This window comes from Hyperolius riggenbachi, chromosome 9 (assembly GCF_040937935.1).
Source record: "Hyperolius riggenbachi isolate aHypRig1 chromosome 9, aHypRig1.pri, whole genome shotgun sequence".
Taxonomy (NCBI): domain Eukaryota; kingdom Metazoa; phylum Chordata; class Amphibia; order Anura; family Hyperoliidae; genus Hyperolius; species Hyperolius riggenbachi.
Window position 1 is genome coordinate 194,567,953 of NC_090654.1, and position 22,931 is coordinate 194,590,883.

The following is a 22,931-nucleotide window of genomic DNA, read 5'->3' on the forward strand; positions in this document are numbered from 1 at the left end:
ATGGGCGCACAATATAATGTCCCTGCTAGACATTTTTATCAGTTATAAGAAGAAGACCAATTAACCTGCCAGTTTGTTTTTGGGAGGAACCAAAAGTGCTTAGAGGAGACCCATGCAAACACAGGGAGCGCATACAAATTGCATGCAATTCGAGCATGACCTGAGAACTAAGCCTAGCATGCTATGCAGCCAGAGAGCTTGCTGTAAACCAAAATCTAGCCCATTTTATTGTGTTTATATTCTTTTTTTTGAATTAGTAATTCAATACAAACTCATAGTTACATATATTTATTGTAAGTCGGGATCCCCCACACCCATCCCCTTCCTCTGCTGACCGCCAGCTCATCACGCCCCCTGCACCCAATAATAGCAAACATTATTTCACAAAGTACAATGCACATATTAGTTTTTCAACAGAATTTAAACATGCTTAAATAATGTATGAAATAAAACACTGCAGTGTTCAACAAACTAAAATCACCCAGTGATAAGACATATTGTGCTTCATAAAATTACAAATGACTCATAATTTTAATTAGCAAAAACAGAATTATGGCTTGGATGAGAGCTGCATGTGGATGTGGCTGGCTGGGCCATTTATTGCCTTGCAGAGCCCTCTAGTGGAAATAGGGAATATTGCACGTTGTACAGGCAAAACACAACACCCAAGTCAACAAGTAATGAAATTAGTTCTGCTGTGTGCTTTTTTTTTGCATGTCAATTATTTTCCTTTCACTAGGGTGACTGTATCTACATCTGTCTGCAGCGGACAATGCCACAAGTGCAATGCTACATCTATGTAGTGCAGCACTTTAGGCAGGGCTGCCATCAGAAATTTCTGGGCACCATACTGGGAAAACCTACTGGGCCCCCCTTATTCCCCCCCCCCTATTTAAGGTGGTCGCCAGCGATCAGCTAAGTTCTGTGACATGTAAACCTATGGGATCTCACTGCAGTGCTTGAGCAGCACTTGCAATTTGTGCAAATTGCAAACTCTACATGCAGAATTTTCTTAGCGATTGCGATGCAATTCTTATTCACTGAAATGAGAATGGCAAAGCACAAGCATGGAAAAATCACAAAAAAACACAATGCAAAATCGAAAAATGTGGTGGCTGTGCCGCGCCAAAAAATGTGGTGGCTGCGCCACCTATGACCATTACATAATAAATGCAGCAACAGTTACCCCGGACACCACAAAATAAACACAATGGGCAACATGTCAGCACAAAATAAACGTATTGCGGGCAACATGTCAGCACAAAATAAACGCATTGCGGGCAACATTTCAGCACAAAATAAACGCATTGCGGGCAACATTTCAGCACAAAATAAACGCAATGGGGGCAAACATGTCAGTACAAAATAAACGCAATGGGAGCAAACATGTCAGTACAAAATAAACGTAATGGGGGCAAACATGTCAGTACAAAATAAACGCAATGGAGGCAACATTTCAGAACAAAATAAATGCATTGCGGACAACATATCAGCTCAAAATAAACGCAATGGGGGCAAACATGTCAGCACAAAATAAACGCCAATGGGGGCAAACATGTCAGCACAAAATAAACGCAATGTGGGCACAAAAAGTATTTACTTACCTGACATAAGTCCCCTTACGCAGCCGGCCTCTGGTGTGTGTGCAGCTCCCCGGGCTCACAGGCACTCAGGCAGAGCCGGGCTACGGCAAGATGGCGTCCGGAGGCGAAGCCCTGTACAGGAGACACAAATAGTCTCCAGTACAGGGCTCCGCCTCCGGATGACATCTTCCCGTAGCCCTGCTCTGCCTGTGCCTGCCGGAGGAGGACAATGCAGGCTGTTGGAGCGGGGCTGCGGGGAATGAACTAGCGCAGCGTCTATGAGACGCTGTGGCTAGTTCATTCAGTACGGTGGCCAGAGTCCCGAGGCCGGGACGTCCCGCTGCTAAAAGCGGGACGTTTCCCGGGACCTCATGCAGCCTGGGACAGCACCCCCTGAAGGCGGGACGCGTCCCGGGTAAAGCGGGACGTATGGTCACCGTATCATAGCGTAACTATGTCTCACAGTCCCTACCCGTGAAACTTTTGCGGGGTCCCCCTTCATACATTCAGACCCCCTTTCCCCGGTACCCAGCAGGGACGAGGGGCCCAGACTTCTTCCTTCCTACTCCACCAGAGCACCCTTCCTGAGCTCCTCTGGCAGTTTTTGCTCATCCAGACCCACAAATCAGCGTGGCAGCAGTGACGGGGCTTACTTCTTCCACCATCTCTCAAGCGCCCCTGCTGCAGCCACTAGGTGTCCTCTGGCCTCGGCCTTCCTTTCGGTCTTCCGCACATTGCGTGCAGTCATGCAATATGCAGAGAATCTCAGTCCAACAGGAAGGCAAAAGACACCTAGTGGCTGCAGCGGGAGTGCCAGAGAGACCTGATGTTGGAAGAAATAAGCCCTGTCTCTGCTGCCACGCTGATATGCATGTCTGGATGAGCAGAAACAGCCAGTGGAAAAGGGCCGTCTTTAGATGGGGCTCTTTCAGATGGACGGCTTCCGGTGTGTTGTCTCGTCTACTCTCCCGGCGTCTCATTTGGGAGCTTTCTGCGTTGATCGTTGGCATCCCATCGCGATCAGCAGTTTTTGTCCCCGCTACAGGACATAGAGGCGCGGTGGTGAATCAACCTTAGAAGCCGCTTGAGGCGGCCAGGGTCGCCTGAAACGACTGGGAAATCGGGATCAACGGTAATCAACAGTAACTGAGCAATGTGAACCAGCCCTAAACCTCAATCCTGCCAAATACTTTCCCCTTATGTTAACTGGTAAACCTTATCTAAACCTAATGAACTCCTAAATGACTTATGCTAGGTACACACCACACAATTTTCTGGCAGATTTACCTGTCAGATCGATTATTTCCAACATGCCCAATCTGAATTCCGATACATTTTTTAAATCGTTTTTTCGATCTTTTTTTATTGATTTTCATAGAACTGAATGAAAAATGATCGAAAAAACAATTAAAAAATTATTGGAAAATTGAGCAAAATTCGGATTGAACATGTTGGAAATAATCGATCTGGCAGGTAAATCTGCCAGAAAATTGTATGGTGTGTACCTAGCATCAGAGACCCTCACACTAAACCACTCCCCTAATTCTGACATTCCCTAACACTCCAAAGACCCAAATATGTTAAGTATATTTGCGGTGGACTAGTACGAATTGGGATGCAGTATACTCTCATTATAGTAAACTCCAAGGGACCAGGAAAAGCTGTTTACTATATCAAAAGTTTATTATATCAGCAATTGTCCTATAAATGGCCCAGCATGCCCTGGTACCTTCTCTGCTGCACAGGACCAACTCTGTCCTCCCATTGGAGGTACAGTACAAGCACTAGTCCTCGAAATGGCCCAGCATGCCCTGGTACACTCTCTGTTGCACAGGACCAACTCTGTCCTCCCATTGGAGGTACTGAACAAGCACCTGCACATTTGGTGGACTTCAATGTTAAGTATACCTTAGGGCTGCATAGCCAGGCTGGACAGATCACTGGTACAGCCATCACTGAATAGAGGCAGCCACTCGCTTACTGTGAGTGGCTCTGAAACCTCTGTGGGTGGGACTTACAGAATCTGTCCTGCAAAACCCTCTGCTTACACTTGAGCCAATCATAAAGCCTTCCTTTCCAAATGCAGCCAATCATGAGAAGCCACTTGCAACTGTAATGTGAGTGGCTCCGATACCTCAGCTGGCTGGACTTAGCACTGTTCTCTCCACTCTCCTTAGTTTTGCAGCAAGTAGGCCCGCTCTGATCTGCACTACAAGTGCAAGTAGCCTGTACTGCGTTCCACACGCTACCAGGAGCGGTATCGCTAATAAGAGAAGAGATACCAGGAAGAGTGTACAATCCCATGGGAGGCTTGTGATGATGCTTTTATCAGTGATTTGCAAGGTGGAAGTGGTAACGCTGCATTCTCTTTTGTTTTATGTTCACATTATTCCTCATTTTCCCAGGCTGCTTATTTGTACAGTACTGTATATCCAATGCCAGTGCCATTCTTCTTTTCTTACAAATGTTATCAGGCATCAACCAGCCTAAACAGAGCAGCTGACCATGGGTTTCACACTAATATATGACGCATTCACCGCCCACTGTTTGCTATATCCAGAGTCAGCATCACATAGGGGTCAAAAAACATGTTTCCTAAAGCAGAAGTTTTATTATAATAGAGTTGACTATGCCAGGCGCTGCTCCCATAAGCTTATAATGGAGATTGACCGGGACCTGGGGAAGTAGTTTACTATACCCAAATGTTTACTATATCAGAGTTTATTATAACGAGATTATACTGTATTAGGCATCCAAATTAATGTTGCTGCATTAATGACTTTATTTGTTAGATCCCTTAAAGTGCCCCTATACCTGTCAATTTAACTTCAAGACATCAGAAGATTGAAGTACTAGTTGGAAACCTGTCATTTCAGCCATTTTCCATATCTTTTCTAATTATAAAAAGTACAAACCTCTGGTTGGGCTCCAGATCTTATGCTTATGAGACCTGAGTGCCTTTTGATGTTTTTTTTTTTTTTTTTTTTGGGGGGGGGGGGGGCATTTACATCATAAAGAAAACATGAGATGTAAGTAGTTGGTATATTTATACTTTCCTGGGGCTTCCTCTAGTCCCATGAAGTATGTGGGCACCCTCTCCCTCCCTCCAGTCCTCTCCGTTCTTCAGATATCCCCCCAATTAATGTGACTGGCTTCCCTCTTCTGCACATGTGCGGCTCAACTGTGTGAACACCCCAGCCCCCCCACCCCCATCGTGCTCCCGTGGCCGGGAGTGTTCTGCACCTGTGCAGTAGTACTGAGCATGCGCAGTACAGTCCTGGGCATGGGAGCGCGGTAGGGGAACGCATACAACTCACTGCAGTTGGCTGGATAACCGGGAATGACATCAAAACAACAGAGTGGACAGCGAGGGAATCCACTCACCTCATGGAGCTGGAGGAAGCCCCAGGCAAGTATAAATGCAATGACTAATTTGACTAAAGTGACACTTTAAAATGCAGCTCTGCAATAATAGAATCTATAAATCTTTCCTGAAGAAGCTCAACAAGATGGTGTACTTAATTCAAGATTACATCAAAAATGCTTACAGTTATTCTATTTATGTAGGAGACTGAATACAAAAGGTATTCTGATCAGATTAATGATTGTATCTATTCTACTACTTGTAAAATAACTTTTTAGATATCCAGCAGTTTTATTTTTTGTTTAACAACGTAAACAGTAGATTTAAAAAACATACAGATACAGAGCTAAAATAAATGATCTACTGACCTTTTTTATCTATTCCCTGCACTCTGAAGCTTTTCTGTGCCCGGCAAGAGTGTTATGGCTGCAATTCCTTATCAGTGATTCAATTAGCCCCCACTGGGAAAAACTGTCACTTGCTTACCTAAATGTTAACTCTTTCAGGCAGAAAAAGAAACAAAAAGGAACACAGCCTAGTTATGTGTATGCTTGCCACTGTACAGACACACACTGTGCAGATAACTCATGTCACCTCGTTTACACTTTAAAGCAGAAACTTCCATATAAAAGAAGTGCAATGGAAGCGTAGGTGTATATTAACCAATAATCTGCACAATGCAGACCCCAATGCAGACCCCTATCCAAAGGGCTCATCCAAGAAGGCAACTGTATCTATACATAATTCTTTATCTCATCCTGATCAAAGACCCTACCTGTAGTGAGAATTAAGAATCGTCTTTTTTTACCCTACAAACCCTATAGTACATACGGAGACCAAGCGTTCTGCTACAAAGAAAGCAAAATGAAACTTTTTTGCCAAAATTAAATATAAATAAATAAATCAATATACAAATCTGCACCATTTCATTGTAGTCCGGAAAGCCTTGTGCAGGGAAAGTGACTAAATTTAATACCGCCCTCGCCTTCCTTGCTGCACATGCATTATGCTAAGTCATTCCCCATCTGGGAGCCGAGTAGACTACAGTATGTAGCAGAGATCATTACGCTGTAAGAAATTATGCTAAATAATTCAGCTCCTAGCTCCATTTTATGGCCGTGATAGAACTCCTGCCTCAAAATAAAACTAAATAAACAGGTAACGGCTGACATGCAAGATACGTAAAAGAGCATTACGTGTTTTTACACCTCTTTTGGAGAGTGAAAAAAGAACAGAACAAAATTAAAAATAATAAAACACCCTGACAAAAGGTGCACAGACTACTGGAAACAAAACAAAAAATAGATTTATGGGAAATAGACAACAAAAGGCTCTGAAGCTGAACACCAGGCAAATGTAACAAGCTCAGTTTAATCCACTTACATATTCATTGAAGGAATAAATGACTTGTATTTATGCATACAGCTGGTAAAATACTGACCTCTATCTTTCTATAAGCATCCTATAATCTCCTGCACAGCAAGACAAATGAAGGGGAAAACAACACTGCTGCCAACCTTATGCTGGTTAACAGGTTTAAAGTAAAACTACCTAAAGTGTAAAAAATAAGTAACATACTTACCTATGGAGAGGAAAGGCTCTGGATCCTATAGAGTCTTCATGTTCCACTGACAGTCCCCTTAATCCAGCGCTGTCATCCCAGTTGGTTTGAATACGCCTTCAGGGATCCTCAGAAGCCTTCAGAAGCACTCGCTTTCCCGAGTGCTGCTGAAGACCGTTGCTCCGTACTGTGGCTGAACCAGGGTCAGTGCTGGAACATGGGGTCCGTGAGAGGAACGGGAAGGCTCTATATTATCCAGAGCCTTCCCTACATAGGTAAGTATCTGACTTTTTCACTACAGATTTTTTTTAAAGATGTGTAACCGTAATGTCCACCCTCTACATTGTGTGAAAGACAGCCTGCCGTAGCAGACGGTACATCCGATGCACCGTACTGCTCCGGGGACTTTTACACTTTGTCTGGAGCGGTTGTGTTCCATAGAATATAGTCTAAGCCTTTAATTCACTAAGTTCGGTAAAAATTTCATATTCAGTAATTTACCTCGTGCAGTATTTTACAGATTTTTTTCGAAATTCGCTAACATTTTCAGACATGTGGTAATAGTGCGGTAATTTACAGAAAAACTACCTGACAATTCACTTAGATATTTACCTCATGCAGTATTTCATTCAGTATTTAAAGGAATCATGTGGTATTTCATGTGGTATTTCATGGATTATTCCAACGCATGAAAAATGGATGAAAGGAGTGATACAGATAGAATGTTTTTATTATTATTATACTAATTTGTATCAGCTCAAAACCATAGGTATCTTACTAATTATTTTTAATTACTACCTAATAATATTGTGAAATTAGGGAAATCTGTTGTGATTATTTACTTTCTTAGTTTCCTGAATAGTTTATTATTACATTTTACCTTTTCTCTACTCTTTGTCCTTACTTCTATAACTTTGCCAAATGGCTGTTTGTTAGTTACCGACAGCTCCAGGCTGAAGGTAAAATACAGAGCATCTGACTTTACCGAAAGTCTCTCATCTTTAATTGAGTTATTTACCACACAAGTCAGTAACTTACCTCATTAGTCAGGAAGTTTACATTTCCATGCGGTAACAGCCTGAGGGCTAGTTTACATGGCTGCAAAAATGATGGGCCGATGTGCTCTGCATTTAAACATTATCCATTTGAGTGAATCAATAGAGCGGTATGATCGTTTAACACCTTTTGCCGTCGTTTGCGCAAACGCTGCATTCCAATCCCAATTTTCTCTATTATTTTAGGCAATCTGCTTTCAGGATCGCTTAACCTTGTGCCTCTGTGTGTCTCTGCAAGGGTTAAAAATTACACACGCCAGGAAGTGACACCTGAAGCCACCAAATTATTTTCTGCATGCTTACAGAACAGCATTAGAGAGAGACGCTGGACCCCTGTCTGAACCGGCCCTTAGTGAATCGACATTTCACAAAATGTTCAGTAAAATCAGCTGTTTTCTGCTTTAGCGAATGCAGTAGGCTTTGTAAATTGAAGCCTATGGAGGATGCATCCGCTGGGACAATATCGTGTAGGTCAGAACTTTAGGTTCCAAGCCGTCCTGATTACTGGCATAGGGCAAATATGAATGAATGCTATGTTTTATATAAATCTCGGTACGGAGCCTTGAAGAAGTTCTGTGGAGGCTATTAAAAGCAAAAAACTGACTTACCTGGGGTTCTATCGGACTCCTGCAGCTGTCATGTCCCGCGCTGTTCTCCTACGATCTTCCATTCCCTGCTGCTGGTTCCGGTCTAATTATGCTTCTAACTAAACTGTGGCTGCGCGCCCGTGGTCACACACATGCTCGCTCTCGCATGCATCATCGGGAGCTTACTGCGCAGGCGCAGTACAAGAAAACTTCGTACTGCACCTGCGCAGTAAGCTCCTGATGACGCGTGCGGGAGTGAGCAGTATTCGTCTAGTTAGACGAATAATTAGCCCGGACCGGCGGCTGGGAACGTAGAATCGTAGGAGGATGGCGCGGGACATGACAGCTGCAGGGGGGCGATAGAAGCCCCAGGTAAGTGTTTGTTTTTTGTTTTTATTAGCCTCAACATAACCCCTTTAAGGTGGCCACACACCATACCATTTTTTACATTTCTTTTCAATTCAAGGCTCACAATCAATTTTTCTGATTGATTATAACATTTGAAAAATCTGACCAATGTACAACACACGTGTTCAATTTTTCCCCAATTATGGAAAAAAAAAATTGCAAACTCTGAGAAAATTGCTTGGGTGTTTATATTAATAAACTGACAATCTACCACACACCAATCAATTTTCATAAAAATTTAGCAAAAAAATCCACCACTCGACTTACTGTATATACTCGAGTGTAAGTCTAGAAATTTAAAGAGAATCTGTACTCTAAAATTCTTACAATAAAAAGCATACCATTCTATTTATTATGTTTTATTGGGCCCCTTTGTGCTGTTTCTGCCATTCCCTGCTGCAATCCTGGCTTGTAATTGCCAGTTTTAGGCAGTGTTTACAAAGAAAAGACATGGCTTTTAATCAGCTTGTGATAGTCTGAGAGGAGCTAAGTCTGTGACTCACACAGAGCCTGCAGGGGGCGTGAAGAGAGTGCGTATAGCTTCTATCCTATCACAAGAAGAGCAGCACATTCCTGCCTGAGTGCCTGAGCCCGACAAAGCGTCAGAGGAAAGAAGATTAGATTATATAACAGGGATAATACAGCCACTGTGCAACTAGGAAAGGCTGCAGTAAGACAGACCACATTAGAACAGGTATAGGAACTTATAGGATAGAAGAAATAACGCAGAACATTTTGTTACAGAGTCTCTTTAAGTCTGATTCACTTCATAAAAGTATAGGGGTCGACTTATACACGAGTCAAGCGCCACATTGAACACAGAGCAATGTGTGTACTAATAGTAACATTCCCATTTGCAGAAATTTACCCAGTGGTAAAGTGACACTGTAAGGAAAGGAAATGCCAAGAAAACAGAGGTCTGAAAGTCCTGGCCACAATAATTAACAAGGAAAGGGGCGGGGAAATACTGGGCTGCATAAAAGGAAGTGAATAATTGCAGCACTTGGGGGCCTGGAGGAGGTATTGGCTGCACTTAAAGGGACTTCGAGCTCTAAATAAAAACGAAATTAGTACTTACCTGGGGCTTTCTGCAGCCCACCGTAGATCGGGAGGTCCCTCGGCGTCCATCTGGCTCTTCTCCCAGGGCCTGGGCCAGAAATGGCTCCCCGGCGGCTCCCAGTGACACTGGGTCTGAGCGTCGGGCTCCTTCTTCCTGAAACGTCACATCTGTCGTCACCACGCCGGCTGCCTTGCGTCATCATGGCTGCCGGCGTGACAGTACTGTGCATTCCCTGGGAGAAGAGCCTGATGGACGCCGAGGGACCTCCCGACCTATGGTGGGCTGCAGAAAGCCCCAGGTGAGTACTAATTTCATTTTTATTTAGAGCTCGAAGTCCCTTTAAGGGACAGGAGGGGTTAATGGCTGCAATACTGTATGCAGTTAAGTCATTAACCCCTCCTGGTCCCCAAGTGCATCCATTAACTTTGTTGGGTAGACTTATACTTGAGTGTAACGATTGGTGTCAGCCCACAGAGAGAATCTGATTGTTGGCGATCTGCAGAATCGCCAAGAATGCAGATATACCCGATTATGGATGATCTGCAGAATCATCAATAATGCGAGTATGAACTAACCTCTGGACACCTAAAGTGTGAGTGCTTGGTGCAACAGTAATGATGAATACACGTAGAACAAATTAGGAATTCCTGAGGAGCAGGAATCCCAGGAACACAAATGAGCCACAGACACTACAGCAGGCAAGGATCAATAGACAATAAGATCCTAATCTGCAAAGTAGTGAGATCACCAGGTGGAATGAGGTGATCAACAATGCTGCTACCGAGAGTCCCCAAGGCTAAGAGACCTCGGTTTAAGGCTGAACACACCAAGATGGGGATGGGTGATTCAGACCTTAATGCAGCGCAGTATTTCCGAGGAGCAAAAATACTGGAACCCCTCAGGCTAGATACCTAGAACTGAAGGTAGCGTAGTCAGACAGACAGGTTCATCAACTCATGGACAGAGACAGTACAGAATCAAGAGACAGGATCAGAGTAGTGCAATCGGCAATAGTTCGGCAACGAGATCAGAAAGGCAAGGTACAGAATCAGAAGACTAGAGCGTAGTCAGGCAAGCAAGAGTTCATAACAGATAAACAATGCAATTAGTACTTTAAGCTATCAAGAAACTGACTCAGTGTGGATTCCCAGCTCCTGCCGGTTCTGGCACACTGTTGGATCTAGCTAAGGTCTGAGAGCTAGCACATATAGTATTCGCCACAGCAGACAGGGAATGACTGGTATACAGGTCCTATATGTACTGGAAGAGCTCCTCAGCTCCGCCCCAGTCATTCATCCAATCAGAAGAGTGGAAGGAGTCAGCTGACCGGCTTGGTCAGCTGACAGCTCTTCTACTAGCATAAAGGTCCTGTCGCTTGGCCCGCGCCGCGTAAGCCTCAGCCTCTGAGTGACAGAGAGGCTGTGTGCAGTATCCGTGTTGGCAAGAAGATTAGTAGATGTCGGCTGAGTAGCGGGAACCACTGCCATGCCGCCGGCCGCGGCGGCGGTGTCCCTGCTGCCCTGAGGCAAGATGTCACAAACTGACTGTGCGGTGGAAACCGCCGGCTGAGACGCAGAAACCGCCGCCCTGCTACCGCTTGCGGCGGTAACTCTGCTAACCTTCACAGTGAGTTAATAAAAAATTCCAGCTTAAGAGGGTTGATTATTGGAGCCTACTTATACACAAGGTCGACTTGTATTCAAGTATATATGATGTATTGAATAAAAATGGGAAATCCAATTGGATTTCTTGATCAAATAAAAAAAGCTTTCAATCTTTTTTATCGAATTGCTGTTAAATCGGATCGTTTTATTGTGCCATGTTTGGCCACCTTAAATGCTACCTGCTGGCTTAGTTCTGCCCACTAACGTCACCAGAAATGAGAATCAGATTTTTTAGGATATTAATGTACCACTATTTAACTGAATTGTTCACCTACGCCAATACCGTAATCTTACTGTCAGATTATGTTTTTCTTTCTGCATTGTATTTAATTATTCGATTTACTATTTTAACATAGAGCAAACCATACATTTCTATTATGTATTTATAGGGCTGACATCTTTTTCTGTGCTTTTGCAGGGTATATAGTCATGTCAAGAACTGTCACTCAGAGGAGCTCACAATCTAATCCCTACCATAGTCTTGTGTCCCATTATGCAGTAGATTGAATAATATATTTTTTTCTTGGAGAATGAGGATAACATACAGTATATTTTGCTGAGAGCATTATCCTGTAACCATTAGTGGTCTCCCCTATACTTCGCTGGTGTGGGTCATTATTTATAGCTTGCTGAACTATTATAATCCCAGCTTTGGCCAGCATTTTATACAGTGTATATATTATCATCTGTAAAACTATGGGAATGATTTTCTCCTTATTAGAGTATATTTACCTCTTCAGATTGGCCTGGCTGGCACTTAAGGTTTACTACCATAATCTGTGCTTTATGATTCCCGTTGGCTTTATTTCTAGTACCCTACCTGAATGTGAAGATTTTACATTACATTATTGGATTATGTATTTACACTAGCTTGGCTATTGCTCCAAGGATCCTCTCCCAGTTCACACTGAGGCTCAGATTGGTCTGGCTTCTGCATAATGTTGCTTATTATCATACACTGTGCTACTTCATCTGCTGTACATGTATATAAAGACATAACATTACTGGGCTATGTGTTACGCTGGATTGGCAAATGCACAAGGATCATCTGTTGGTTCATATCAAGGTTCTATTGCAACCAGAGCCAGATTTAAGCCAAGGCCCCATAGGATCAAGGGCAGGTGGGCAGCAAGCTATATTAGGGGGGTGAACGGTCTGGCATCTTATACTAGAGGGAAGGAGGGGGGAGAAGTTATCAGGCTATCTAAACTGTAGGGGGGAGGGCTATCTGGCTACTTATACTGGAGGTGAGGGGAAGGGTCATCTGGCTACCTATGCTGAAGGGGTGCGGCTGCTGACAGTGGCCTTGGATGGTAAACAGTACAAATCCGGCCCTGATTGCAACTATGTAATGTTCTGCACCACAGTGGTGCACTATTCTGTATAGTCAGTGCCGGAATCTCAATTGTTCACTGAACAGTCAGACTATGCTGTGTGTGTGTGTGTGTGTGTGTGTGTGTGTGTGTGTGTGTGTGTGTGTGTGTGTGTGTGTGTGTGTGTGTGTGTGTGTGTGTGTGTGTGTGTGTGTGTGTGTGTGTGTGTGTTCAGCTACCGATGGATATAGAGTAGTCCTGTCCGGTGAACAATAGAAATTCCCCCACTGACTATACAGAATAGTACACCACTGTGGTGCAGAACATTACATAGTTGCAATAGAACCTTGATATAGTGTGTTTTACGTGAGGGTTTTGCCGCGGGGCAAAACACCTAGTGTCCAAAGTAAAGCTCTGCTGTTGCAGAAGGTGTGGGGGCATGCAGCTGTCCCTGAGCCGGCGACCACGGCTAGGGGCCAGATAGGCTGCATGCCAAAATAACTTCAATGTGGTGTAAAATGGTAGGCCTCCGGATACCTCACCTCAATTTAGTTTATATTTGTTATGTTCTTTACAAGAATTGTTAATTTGGTTGATTTAAATAAAGAAGGTCTGCTTTGGCCTATTTATCCAACTAGCTAAGTAGTCTGCCTTTTTAATTGTTTTTCTCTGTGGGTAGTTATGGTGGGGTGGTTAAAGTATTGCCCTGGAGGCACATTGACCTTGCCCATTATTATGGCAGGGTTCGTGGAGGCTATTGTAATGCCCATGCTCAGAGGGAAACCATTGAACGGGATATTTCCCTAGATATAAGAAGGTTTCCCATGCCACATCAGTACATTTGGCAGTTGTAGTTGCTCTTTGGAGATCAGAATCCACCAAAATGTTTCCCCATTTAACCTCAATGATGTTCAGATGAGATACTTACCAAATCCAGACTTTTTGGGGCATTTCAGTCAAACAGTCCTTTATCTGAAGCAAATGTAGACCAGTAGACAGCAGAGGCAGGTGGTCTTTAACCCCCTTGGCGGTATGAAAAATACCGCCAGGGGGAAGCGCAACAGTTTTTTTTAAATTTTTTTTTTTTTATCATGTAGCGAGCCGAGGGCTCGCTACATGATAGCCGCTGCTCAGCGGCATCCCCCCAGCCCCGCCGATCGCCTCCGGCGATAGGCGATCAGGAAATCCCGTTCAAAGAACGGGATTTCCTGGAGGGCTTCCCCCGTCGCCATGGCGACGGGGCGGGATGACGTCACCGACGTCAGCGACGTCGGGACGTCATTGGGAGACCCGATCCACCCCTCGGCGCTGCCTGGCACTGATTGGCCAGGCAGCGCTCGGGGTCTGGGGGGGGGGGGGGGGGGGGCGCGCCGCACCGGATAGCGGCGATCGGGCGCGCGGCGGCGGCGATCGGGGTGCTGGCTCAGCTAGCAAAGTGCTAGCTGCGTCCAGCAAAAAAAAAAAATTAAGTAAATCGGCCCAGCAGGGCCTGAGCGGCACCCTCCGGCGGCTTACCCCGTGTCACACACGGGGTTACCGCCAAGGAGGTTAATATGTTGAATCCCTTTTAAATCTTTCTGCGCTCCTCTAACCTATAACTTTCCATCTCTGTGCCCAAGCTCTATATGTGTATGTGTAGCAATGCTAGATGCTAGTGCATGCTAGAGAGTTGGTCAAGCTGTCTATCTGACTCTCTAGACTTATTTGAAGATCACAGAACAGATTGAACGGATTTAGAAAACCTTTGGCAGGTAACACAGACCTTATATATGTATATGTGCCATTTGTTTGGAGTACCAGCTCCATGTGTGATGTGGAATCATTATGAATGTATAAAAGTTAGGTAACAACCTAGTGAGATACGGTGAGTTACTACCAGACAGGTAAACTGGTCTCAGTTGTGAGTAATCAGCGTAAGCACTGTACCTGTTTGCCCTCGGGAATGGAGGCTTGAGGCAGATAAAACTTTGCAGCACACCATTAAGATGTAGACCAAGATGAGCCAGTGAGTCAGAAGCATTGAATTGGCATAGAATCTCATCCTACAGGGGAGAAAATAACTGAGGTTATTTTAGAGTTACTGAATGAAAAAGACATTAGTCCTGTTTCACTAAAGACATTATCAAACCATAAGAGACAGAAGTGATCCTTCAAAAATAACCTGGATATACTGGAAATTGTCTGCCAATATTTTTTTGTATCATTATTATTTATATAACACCGACATCTTACGCAGTGCTGAGTATATTGACTTGTCCTATACTGACAGAGTATATAGACTTGTCACTTAACTGTCCCTCAGAGGGGCCCACAATCTAATCCCTCCCAGAGTCATATGTCTATATCGTGTAGTGTATGTATCATAGTCTATGGCCAATGTAGGTGGAAGCCAATTAACTTATCTGTATGTGTTTGGGATGTGGGAGGCAACCAGAGTGCCCAGAGGAAACCCACACAGACACAGGGAGAGCCTAAAAACTCCTTGCAGATGTTGACCTGGCTGGGATTCAAACTGGGTACCCAGCGCTGCTAGGCGAAAGCCCTAACCACTACACCACCTTGCTGCCCAATACATGCCAATAGATGGCAAAGGTTTGCTACTCTTACCTGGTTAGTATCTAATCATATTAGGGCTAGGCCAAAGGTTAGAAAATTAGCAGCTCTCCTGGATTTAATGAAAAATCTTAGTGCAGGCATACTAACTAATTCACTAACAACCCTTGTTGTTAATTGTTATGACCCAGGTGAAGTTTGCATGCCTTTGCCACAGGATCATTTGTCAATGTAATAATCTTCTCCAATAAAGACATTTTTATCTCTCCCACTAGCCTCACTCCACCATACAATAAATTAATATAAGTGGTACATGGGTAAATACTAAATACTTTAACTTTACACCACTAGCTTGGTTACATGATGGCAGCTTAGCCACATAACTTTCCCTAAGAGCATGTGGGAGGGGAGGGAAGGAGGGGAGACGGGAGGTAAAGATCATAAGCATGTGCTATGTCACTCCATACACCACAATTTAAAGGAGGATGAGTTTCAGCTTGGCACTCTTTTTCAGAAGGCAATGTGCTGTAGAGAAGAAGAAGGGGTGCACCGACCAGCAGCGGCACAAGTCATGTGACCATAATGTTTAACAGCCAGATTACAGTATATTTTTATCCACAAAACACTTAAAGGGACACTTAAGTCAAACAAAAAAAACGAGTTTTACACACCTAGGGCTTCCAATAGCCCCCTGCAGCTGTCCGGTGCCCTCGCCGTCTCCCTCCGATCCTCCTGGCCCCGCTGGCAGCCACTTCCTGTTTCGGTGACAGGAGCTGACAGGCTGGGGACGCGAGCGATTCTTCGCGTTCCCAGACACATTAGCACCCTCTATGCTGCTATATGGTATATGATATATGCTATAGCAGCATTGATGGCGCTATTGTGGCCAGGAACACGAAGAATCACTCGCGTCCTCAGCCTGTCAGCTCCTGTCACCGAAACAGGAAGTGGCTGCCGGCGGGGCCAGGAGGATCGGAGGGAGACGGCGAGGGCACCGGACAGCTGCAGGGGGCTATTGGAAGCCCCAGGTGTGTAAAACTCATTTTTTTTTTGTTTGACTTAAGTGTCCCTTTAAAGAGGAACTCCTGTAAAAATAACGTAATGAACAAAACTGCTTAATTTTTACAATAATTATGTATGAATGATTTAGCCAGTGTTTGCCCATTGTAAAATCTTTCCTCTCCCAGACTTACATTTTTACATTTATCACATGGTGACATTTGTACTGCTGGCAGGTGATGTCAGTGGAAGTAGCTGCTGCTTGCTTTTTTTGGCAGTTGGAAACAGCTGGTATTTCCCACAATGCAACAAGGCTCCCACAGTGTGATGTCAGCACCATGGTCCTGACATCACACTGTGGGAGGGGTTTCAACACAAAATCAGCCATACAGAGCCCCCTGATGATCCATTTGAGAAAGGGAAAAGATTTCTCATGGGAAAGGGGTTATCAGCAACTGATTGGAATGATGCTCAATCCTTGGTCTCTTTAAGTATAATTACTTTAATGAAAAGAGCCAAACTCATACTTTTTCTCCTCTAGGCTATCTTGTGCTTCCCCCTTTTCACAAGCAGAATCTGTAGCTTTATTTTAAATATAGTGCCCTCCCTCTCTCTTCTATAGGCGGTGCCGCACACTCTTCCATATCGTCAGTTGCACCACTGGCCACAAGTGCCCTCAATATATACTCCAAAACACAACTTATGTCTTCCATCAAGTACACCTATTATGTCCCCCACCACAAATATCCCCATTATATCTCTTGGTAAGTAGCCCAATTGTGTCCATCAAAACACTGTTGTCCTCATTGTGCCTCACATAAGTGTAAGCTCTCATATCTGAATTCTGTATCCATCCAATCACGCAATGTGCTGGGAGATTGTTTAGGAGTCCACACATGACAGCTGCAAGAGCCTGCAGCCAACAAAGCAGGGCAGGTAACTTTATGCATACCATTTTCTTCTTAAAGGGAGATAAAGACAATGGGTAAATAGGTAGGTGAGCAGGCAGACTGGCTGGTTGGCAGTACCATAAGGACACTATGGGGTCTCTAGCTGTAATAAATGTAGGTGTCCTTTTTGTCCTTATAGCTAATAAGTCCATGCCTGCAAGTGTCGAGACTTGAGTAAACACAGCAGACACAGAAGAGACAAACACATTTGAGGTTCCTGCAATGGCATAGCTAGAAAATCCTGTCTCCGCACCTACACACAACTAACACCTGTGGGTGTGCTATGGTTGCATTATTGTAAATGGTTTCTCTTCTCAATAGACGTAGAGTAACCCTTTAACATTGTCCCACAGTGAGTATGAACAGCATTCTTCCAGCCACAATACACACCACACCTGTGCTGCCTTTCACTAACAACACAAGTGTCTCCTTCACCTTAGCTGTCTCTGTGTTTCAGGAAATGTCTTACCTTAGGGGTTTTGCAAGAATTTTATTCCAGTCAAACACAATTATTTTTGTATCTGCTTCAAAGTTGCTCCAAATTCCCATTTGCAGCTACAGGTAACTAGCTGTGCATCTCATAAAATGTCTTCCCCAGAAGAGACCTGCAAGAGAAACAGAACAGAAGGCAATTAGGTTTAAATTCTCATGTTTGCACAGCTTTCCTTTCCAATATTGTTTACTATTATTAAACCAAACTTTTATTCAAAGCACAAGTTCATATTTAAAGTGAACTCACAATATAAATATGTTCAGTCACCCTCTCAGTCTTCCACCTGATTTATAGTGTGTAACGATCGGTGTCAGCACGCAGAGATAATCTGATTATTGGTAATCTGCAGTATCACCAAGAATACAGATATATACCTGATTATTGATGATCTGCAGAATCACCGATAATACAGATATATTACTAACCCCTGGACACCTGAAGCGTGTAAGTGTTTGGTGTAACAGTAAGAATTGGACCAACGGGGTAGCAGGTGGTCCAATAAGTAGAGACAGACTCTACTGCAGTCAAGGGCTCCAGGAGGAGGAGACCCTGACTGGTTTTGCAGCAGTGCCCCCTCTGAGGAGCAGGGGACCCCTGCAGGAGGACTGAGCACCCAAGGGGTGGGTGACAGCCAGAAAGGTCGGGCAGGCCGGGTCGGCCACTCCAGGACAGCAGAAACTTTCCCTGGGTCCATCGAGAGACCAGAAGTGGAGATAATGTACCCCAAGAAGGCTACAGACTCTACCTCAAAGAGGCATTTCTCCAATTTGGCATAAAGTTGATTCTGTCTTAACTTTTTTAAAACCCATCTGACATGCTGGCGATGTTCAGAGAGACTGGACGAAAAAATGAGTATATCGTCCAAGTAAACCAGAACAAACTTCCTCAACACTTCCCTGAACACCTCATTGATTAACTCCTGGAAGACGGCCCAACCCGAAGGGCATCACCAAGTACTCGTAATGCCCGTCGGGTGTGTTGAAGGCCGTCTTCCATTCGTCGCCATCCCTGATACGGACTAGATTGTATGCACCCCTGAGATCTAGCTTGGAAAAAATCTTGGCGTTGGTCACCTGCGTGAACAAATCGTCAATCAATGGCAAAGGGTAGCGTTTTTTCACTGTGATCTTATTCAGGAGTCGATAATCAATACAAGGATGGAGGCCTCTGTCTTTTTTCTTTACAAAAAAGAAACCTGCCCCTGCTGGTGAACGAGAGGGACGGATGAACCCTTTCGCCAAGTTTTCCCTGATGTATTCCTGCATAGCTAGTTTCTCCGGCCCAGATAGGTTATAAAGATGACCCCTGGGTGGCATACAACCAGATCTCAGATCGATGGGATAATCGAAGGTACGATAGGGGGGAAGTTTGTCCGCTGACTTAGGACAGAAGACGTCAGCAAATTCTGCGTATTGTCTCAGTACACCTTCAACCTGAATGTTGGTATTACCCATGGTTACTTTCTCTAAACAATGATGATAACAATGGGATGACCAGCTCGTTAGCTGACCTGAAACCCAGTCTATCTGAGGCGAGTGAATTTGTAACTAGGGCATGCCAAGAATGATGGTAGAGGTTGCCATATGCAAAACCAGAAATTGCAGATTTTCCCCATGTAAGACCCCCACACTGAGTTGCAAACTTGGAGTACGGGATAAGGGGTGCCTACTCTGCAGAGGAGAGTCATCTACAGCAGTGACCCGGATCGGTTGATCCAAGGGGAGCATGGGTATTCCCAATCTTTTAGCAAAATCGTAATCAATAAAATTAGCCACTGAACCGGAATCAACGAAAGCTTCAGTGGAAACAGTCTGACCTTCCCATGTGACAGAACAGGGAAGTAGCAGACGATTGTCATGTAGAGGTGAAGACTGCGCGCCTAGGGTATTACCTCTGACTACTCCTAGGCGGCAGCGTTTCCCGACTTCTTGGGGCAATTCTGCACTCTATGACCCTCCTCTGCACAGTATAAACAGAGCTGTTCTGTTTTCCTGCGATTCCTCTCTGACCGCGTCAATTTTGACTGATAAATTTGCATTGGCTCAGGTGGTGGTGAGGCAGGTGGAGGAGCGGTATAGGAGACATATCTGATCCGGTCCTTACCACGGGTTTGTTTTTGATATCGTAACCAACGATCAACCCGTACTGCCAAAGAGATAGCTTCCTCAATGGTTTTCGGTTCAGGGTATCCCAACATCAATCCAGAGACTGCGTCTGATAACCCTGATAGAAAACAATCCAGCAACGCAAAAGCCCCCTACCTAGCCGATACCGACCACTTTCTGAACTCAGCTGCATAAACCTCCACTGGATCCTTGCCTTGGCGCAAGATCTTCAACTTCCGCTTATCGGTAGAGGCAATGTCTGGATCATCATAAATTATGGCCATGGACTTAAAAAATTCCTCAAACTGACCTGAGTGCTTCATGCCCTGACTCTAAATTATACGCCCAGGTCTGAGCATCCCCTGAGAGTAAAGTCTTAATAAAGATAATTATCTGTGCCTCTGTTCCTGACAGGTTAGACCTCAGTTCAAAATATGACATTACACGATTCTTAAAATTCTGAAAGTCAGATCTATGGCCAGAAAACTTTTCGGGTACAGACATTCTCAAGTCTGTAACTGGAGGGGATAGCACTGAATTTACAGTTGTCTGTAGGACTTGTAGTGACCCAGATATAGCAGAGATCTGGGCCTGCTGACCGTCCATCACTCTGATGAGGTTTTCCACCGAAGTGGTGAGTGTGTCAAGACGACTGCGTCCATATTGGTTTGGTCTGGCGTTCTGTAACGATCGGTGTCAGCACGCAGAGAGAATCTGATTATTGGTGATCTGGAGTATCACCAAGAATACAGATATATACCTGATTATTGATGATCTGCAGAATCACCGATAATACAGATATATTACTAACCCCTGGACACCTGAAGCGTGTAAGTGTTTGGTGTAACAGTAAGAATTGGACCACCGGGGTAGCAGGTGGTCCAATAAGTAGAGACAGACTCTGATGCAGTCAAGGGCTCCAGGAGGAGGAGACCCTGACTGGTTTTGCAGCAGAGCCCCCTCTGAGGAGCAGGGGGCCCCTGCAGGAGGACTGAGCACCCAAGGGGTGGGTGACAGCCAGAAAGGTCGGGCAGGCCGGGTCGGCAACACACAGACAGATAAAGTACAAAGACAGAAAGCTGATTCGGTATCCAAGGCAAGCAGGGTTTGGCAACGGAGTATGAGATGTGCAAGGTACCGAATCAGAGATCAGAGGAGTAGTCAGGAAAGCAATAAGTCATAACAGATATCAAACAATGCCTAGTCTGGGTGTGAGGTCTGTGGTCTCTACACCCTGGAACTAGTCTGATGTATAACACAAGTTCCCTAGTCTGGGTGTGAGGTCCATGGTCTCTACACCCTGGAACTAGTCTGATGTATAACAGAATGATAACACAAGTTCCCTAGTCTGGGTGTGAGGTCCGTGGTCTCTACACCCTGAAACTGGTCTAAGGAATAACATAGATGATACACAGTATTCCTAGTCTGGGGTGTGAGGTCCGCGGTCTCTACACCCTGGAACTGGTCTAAGGAATAACACAGATGATACACAGTATTCCTAGTCTGGGGTGTGAGGTCCGTGGTCTCTACACCCTGGAACTGGTCTAAGGAATAACACAGATGATGCACAGTAAACTGGCTAAGTGTGGATTCCCAGGTCCACCTGGTTCCACCACACTGAAGGATCTGACTAAGGTCTGAGTGCTAACACATAGGTATTCGCAACGCCAGACAACCAGCAACTGAACAGCAAGAGATATATATAGTGAAGCGCTCCCCAGCGCCGCCCAGCTCCCATCAACCAATCATCTGCTGAGCTGGGATCAGCTGACCGCCTCAATCAGCTGACCCTTCTCCTATTGGCATAAAGAGCCTGTCTTGCAGTGTGCGTGCGCGTAGCTCTCCATCTGTGTGCACTACTAGGTCCAGACAAACCAGAAGCATGTTGCTGCTGGGAAACCGCCGCTCTGTGCGCGGATACTGCCGCCTCACTGTCAGAGCGCGCGGCGGCTTCTTCGCAATCCGTCACATAGTGCAGTTATAATCCAAAAATGATTTGCGCAATAAAGAGACCCGAGATCTTCCGGGATGCCTATTGTTCACATGTTGCAACCCTCCCACCTTTACCTTTCTGAGATGAGAGGAAGGGACACTTTGGTGAGAAAATTAGCAAAAGAGCATGTGCCCCCGACACCCCCATCATACCTGCAATGATGTGTCCCCTGGGAACAGTTCCCCTCTGGTCAAATATGCTGGCTTTCTCCAGCCCCCTCCAGGCTGATCTCTCCCTTGCAGTCCTCTTGGGCTACCTGGATCCTCTGCAATCCTCCAGAATTAGGCCCAGGAAGTTCTTCAGTCTGGGACATACTACACATACCCGGCCACGCGCATGCCTCCTTCATGCTCCTGTCCCATACTATTGCACAGGTACAGAATGCTCCTGGCTAAGAGAGTGTGAAGTGGGATCGCGCTCGGCGGATTATACCTGGGCCGACTAGTCCCGACTGAAGGACTTTCCAGGCCGAATTCCGGACGATCCAGGCAGCGCAGGAGGATGGCGAGGGAGCATCAGACTGGAGGGGGCTGGAGGAAGCCCCAGATATGCATACTTTTTTTTCTTCAATTTAACAAAACCGATTTAATTTTTCAGTTGATTGAAAGTACTGAGTTAGCTGTTCGAGGTACTACACACGTGTGTTCAAGACTGATGCAATTTCATAAAAACAGATTGAATATGGCAAAAAGGTTGGTTGTATTGAAAAACATTACATTCAGTCAATTTTTGATCTTTTTGATTTTTAATATGAATATTTTACTTGAAATTTAATTTAACATACTCTTTTCCTGCAACCGCTCATTGATTTCTGTTTATTAATTAAAACAAATAAATAAACCAACTATAATACAGTTACATTTTATTATAATTCTACCTAACACTCACCGTTCCAAACATATTATTTTATACCATATTCATATATATATATATATATATATATATATATATATATATATATATACAGTATATATATATATGCATACATACATTATTTTTAATACAGTAATTCCATTCATCTTGTTGTTATACAAACAATTATAAAGTTTCCTATGTACTGAATAGTTACATACAAATTATTCAGATTGAATACAATTTGACAATCCATCACACACACCATACAATTCTTGTTAAAGTTGGTCCAACATGTACAATCTCAAGAAATTGTCCAACCTTTTCTCTGCGCAAAACAAAAAAAACACAGGAGGAAAACCACGCAAAGATAAAGAGAAGATACAATTTC

At 44.5% G+C, this 22,931-nt stretch overlaps 1 protein-coding gene across 1 annotated transcript in view; it reads right to left on the reverse strand.

Annotated features, from left to right (window-relative positions):
* Nucleotides 1-22,931, reverse strand: part of TAFA4 (TAFA chemokine like family member 4) — a 422,848-nt gene that overhangs the window by 212,475 nt on the left and 187,442 nt on the right. The window contains exons 2-3 of the mRNA XM_068253832.1: nt 17,567-17,702; nt 14,522-14,637 (exon numbers count right to left, since the gene is read on the reverse strand). Of these exons, the coding sequence (XP_068109933.1) occupies nt 14,522-14,637; nt 17,567-17,646 (196 nt within the window). The 5' untranslated portion in view covers nt 17,647-17,702. The remainder of the gene's footprint in view (nt 1-14,521; nt 14,638-17,566; nt 17,703-22,931) is intronic.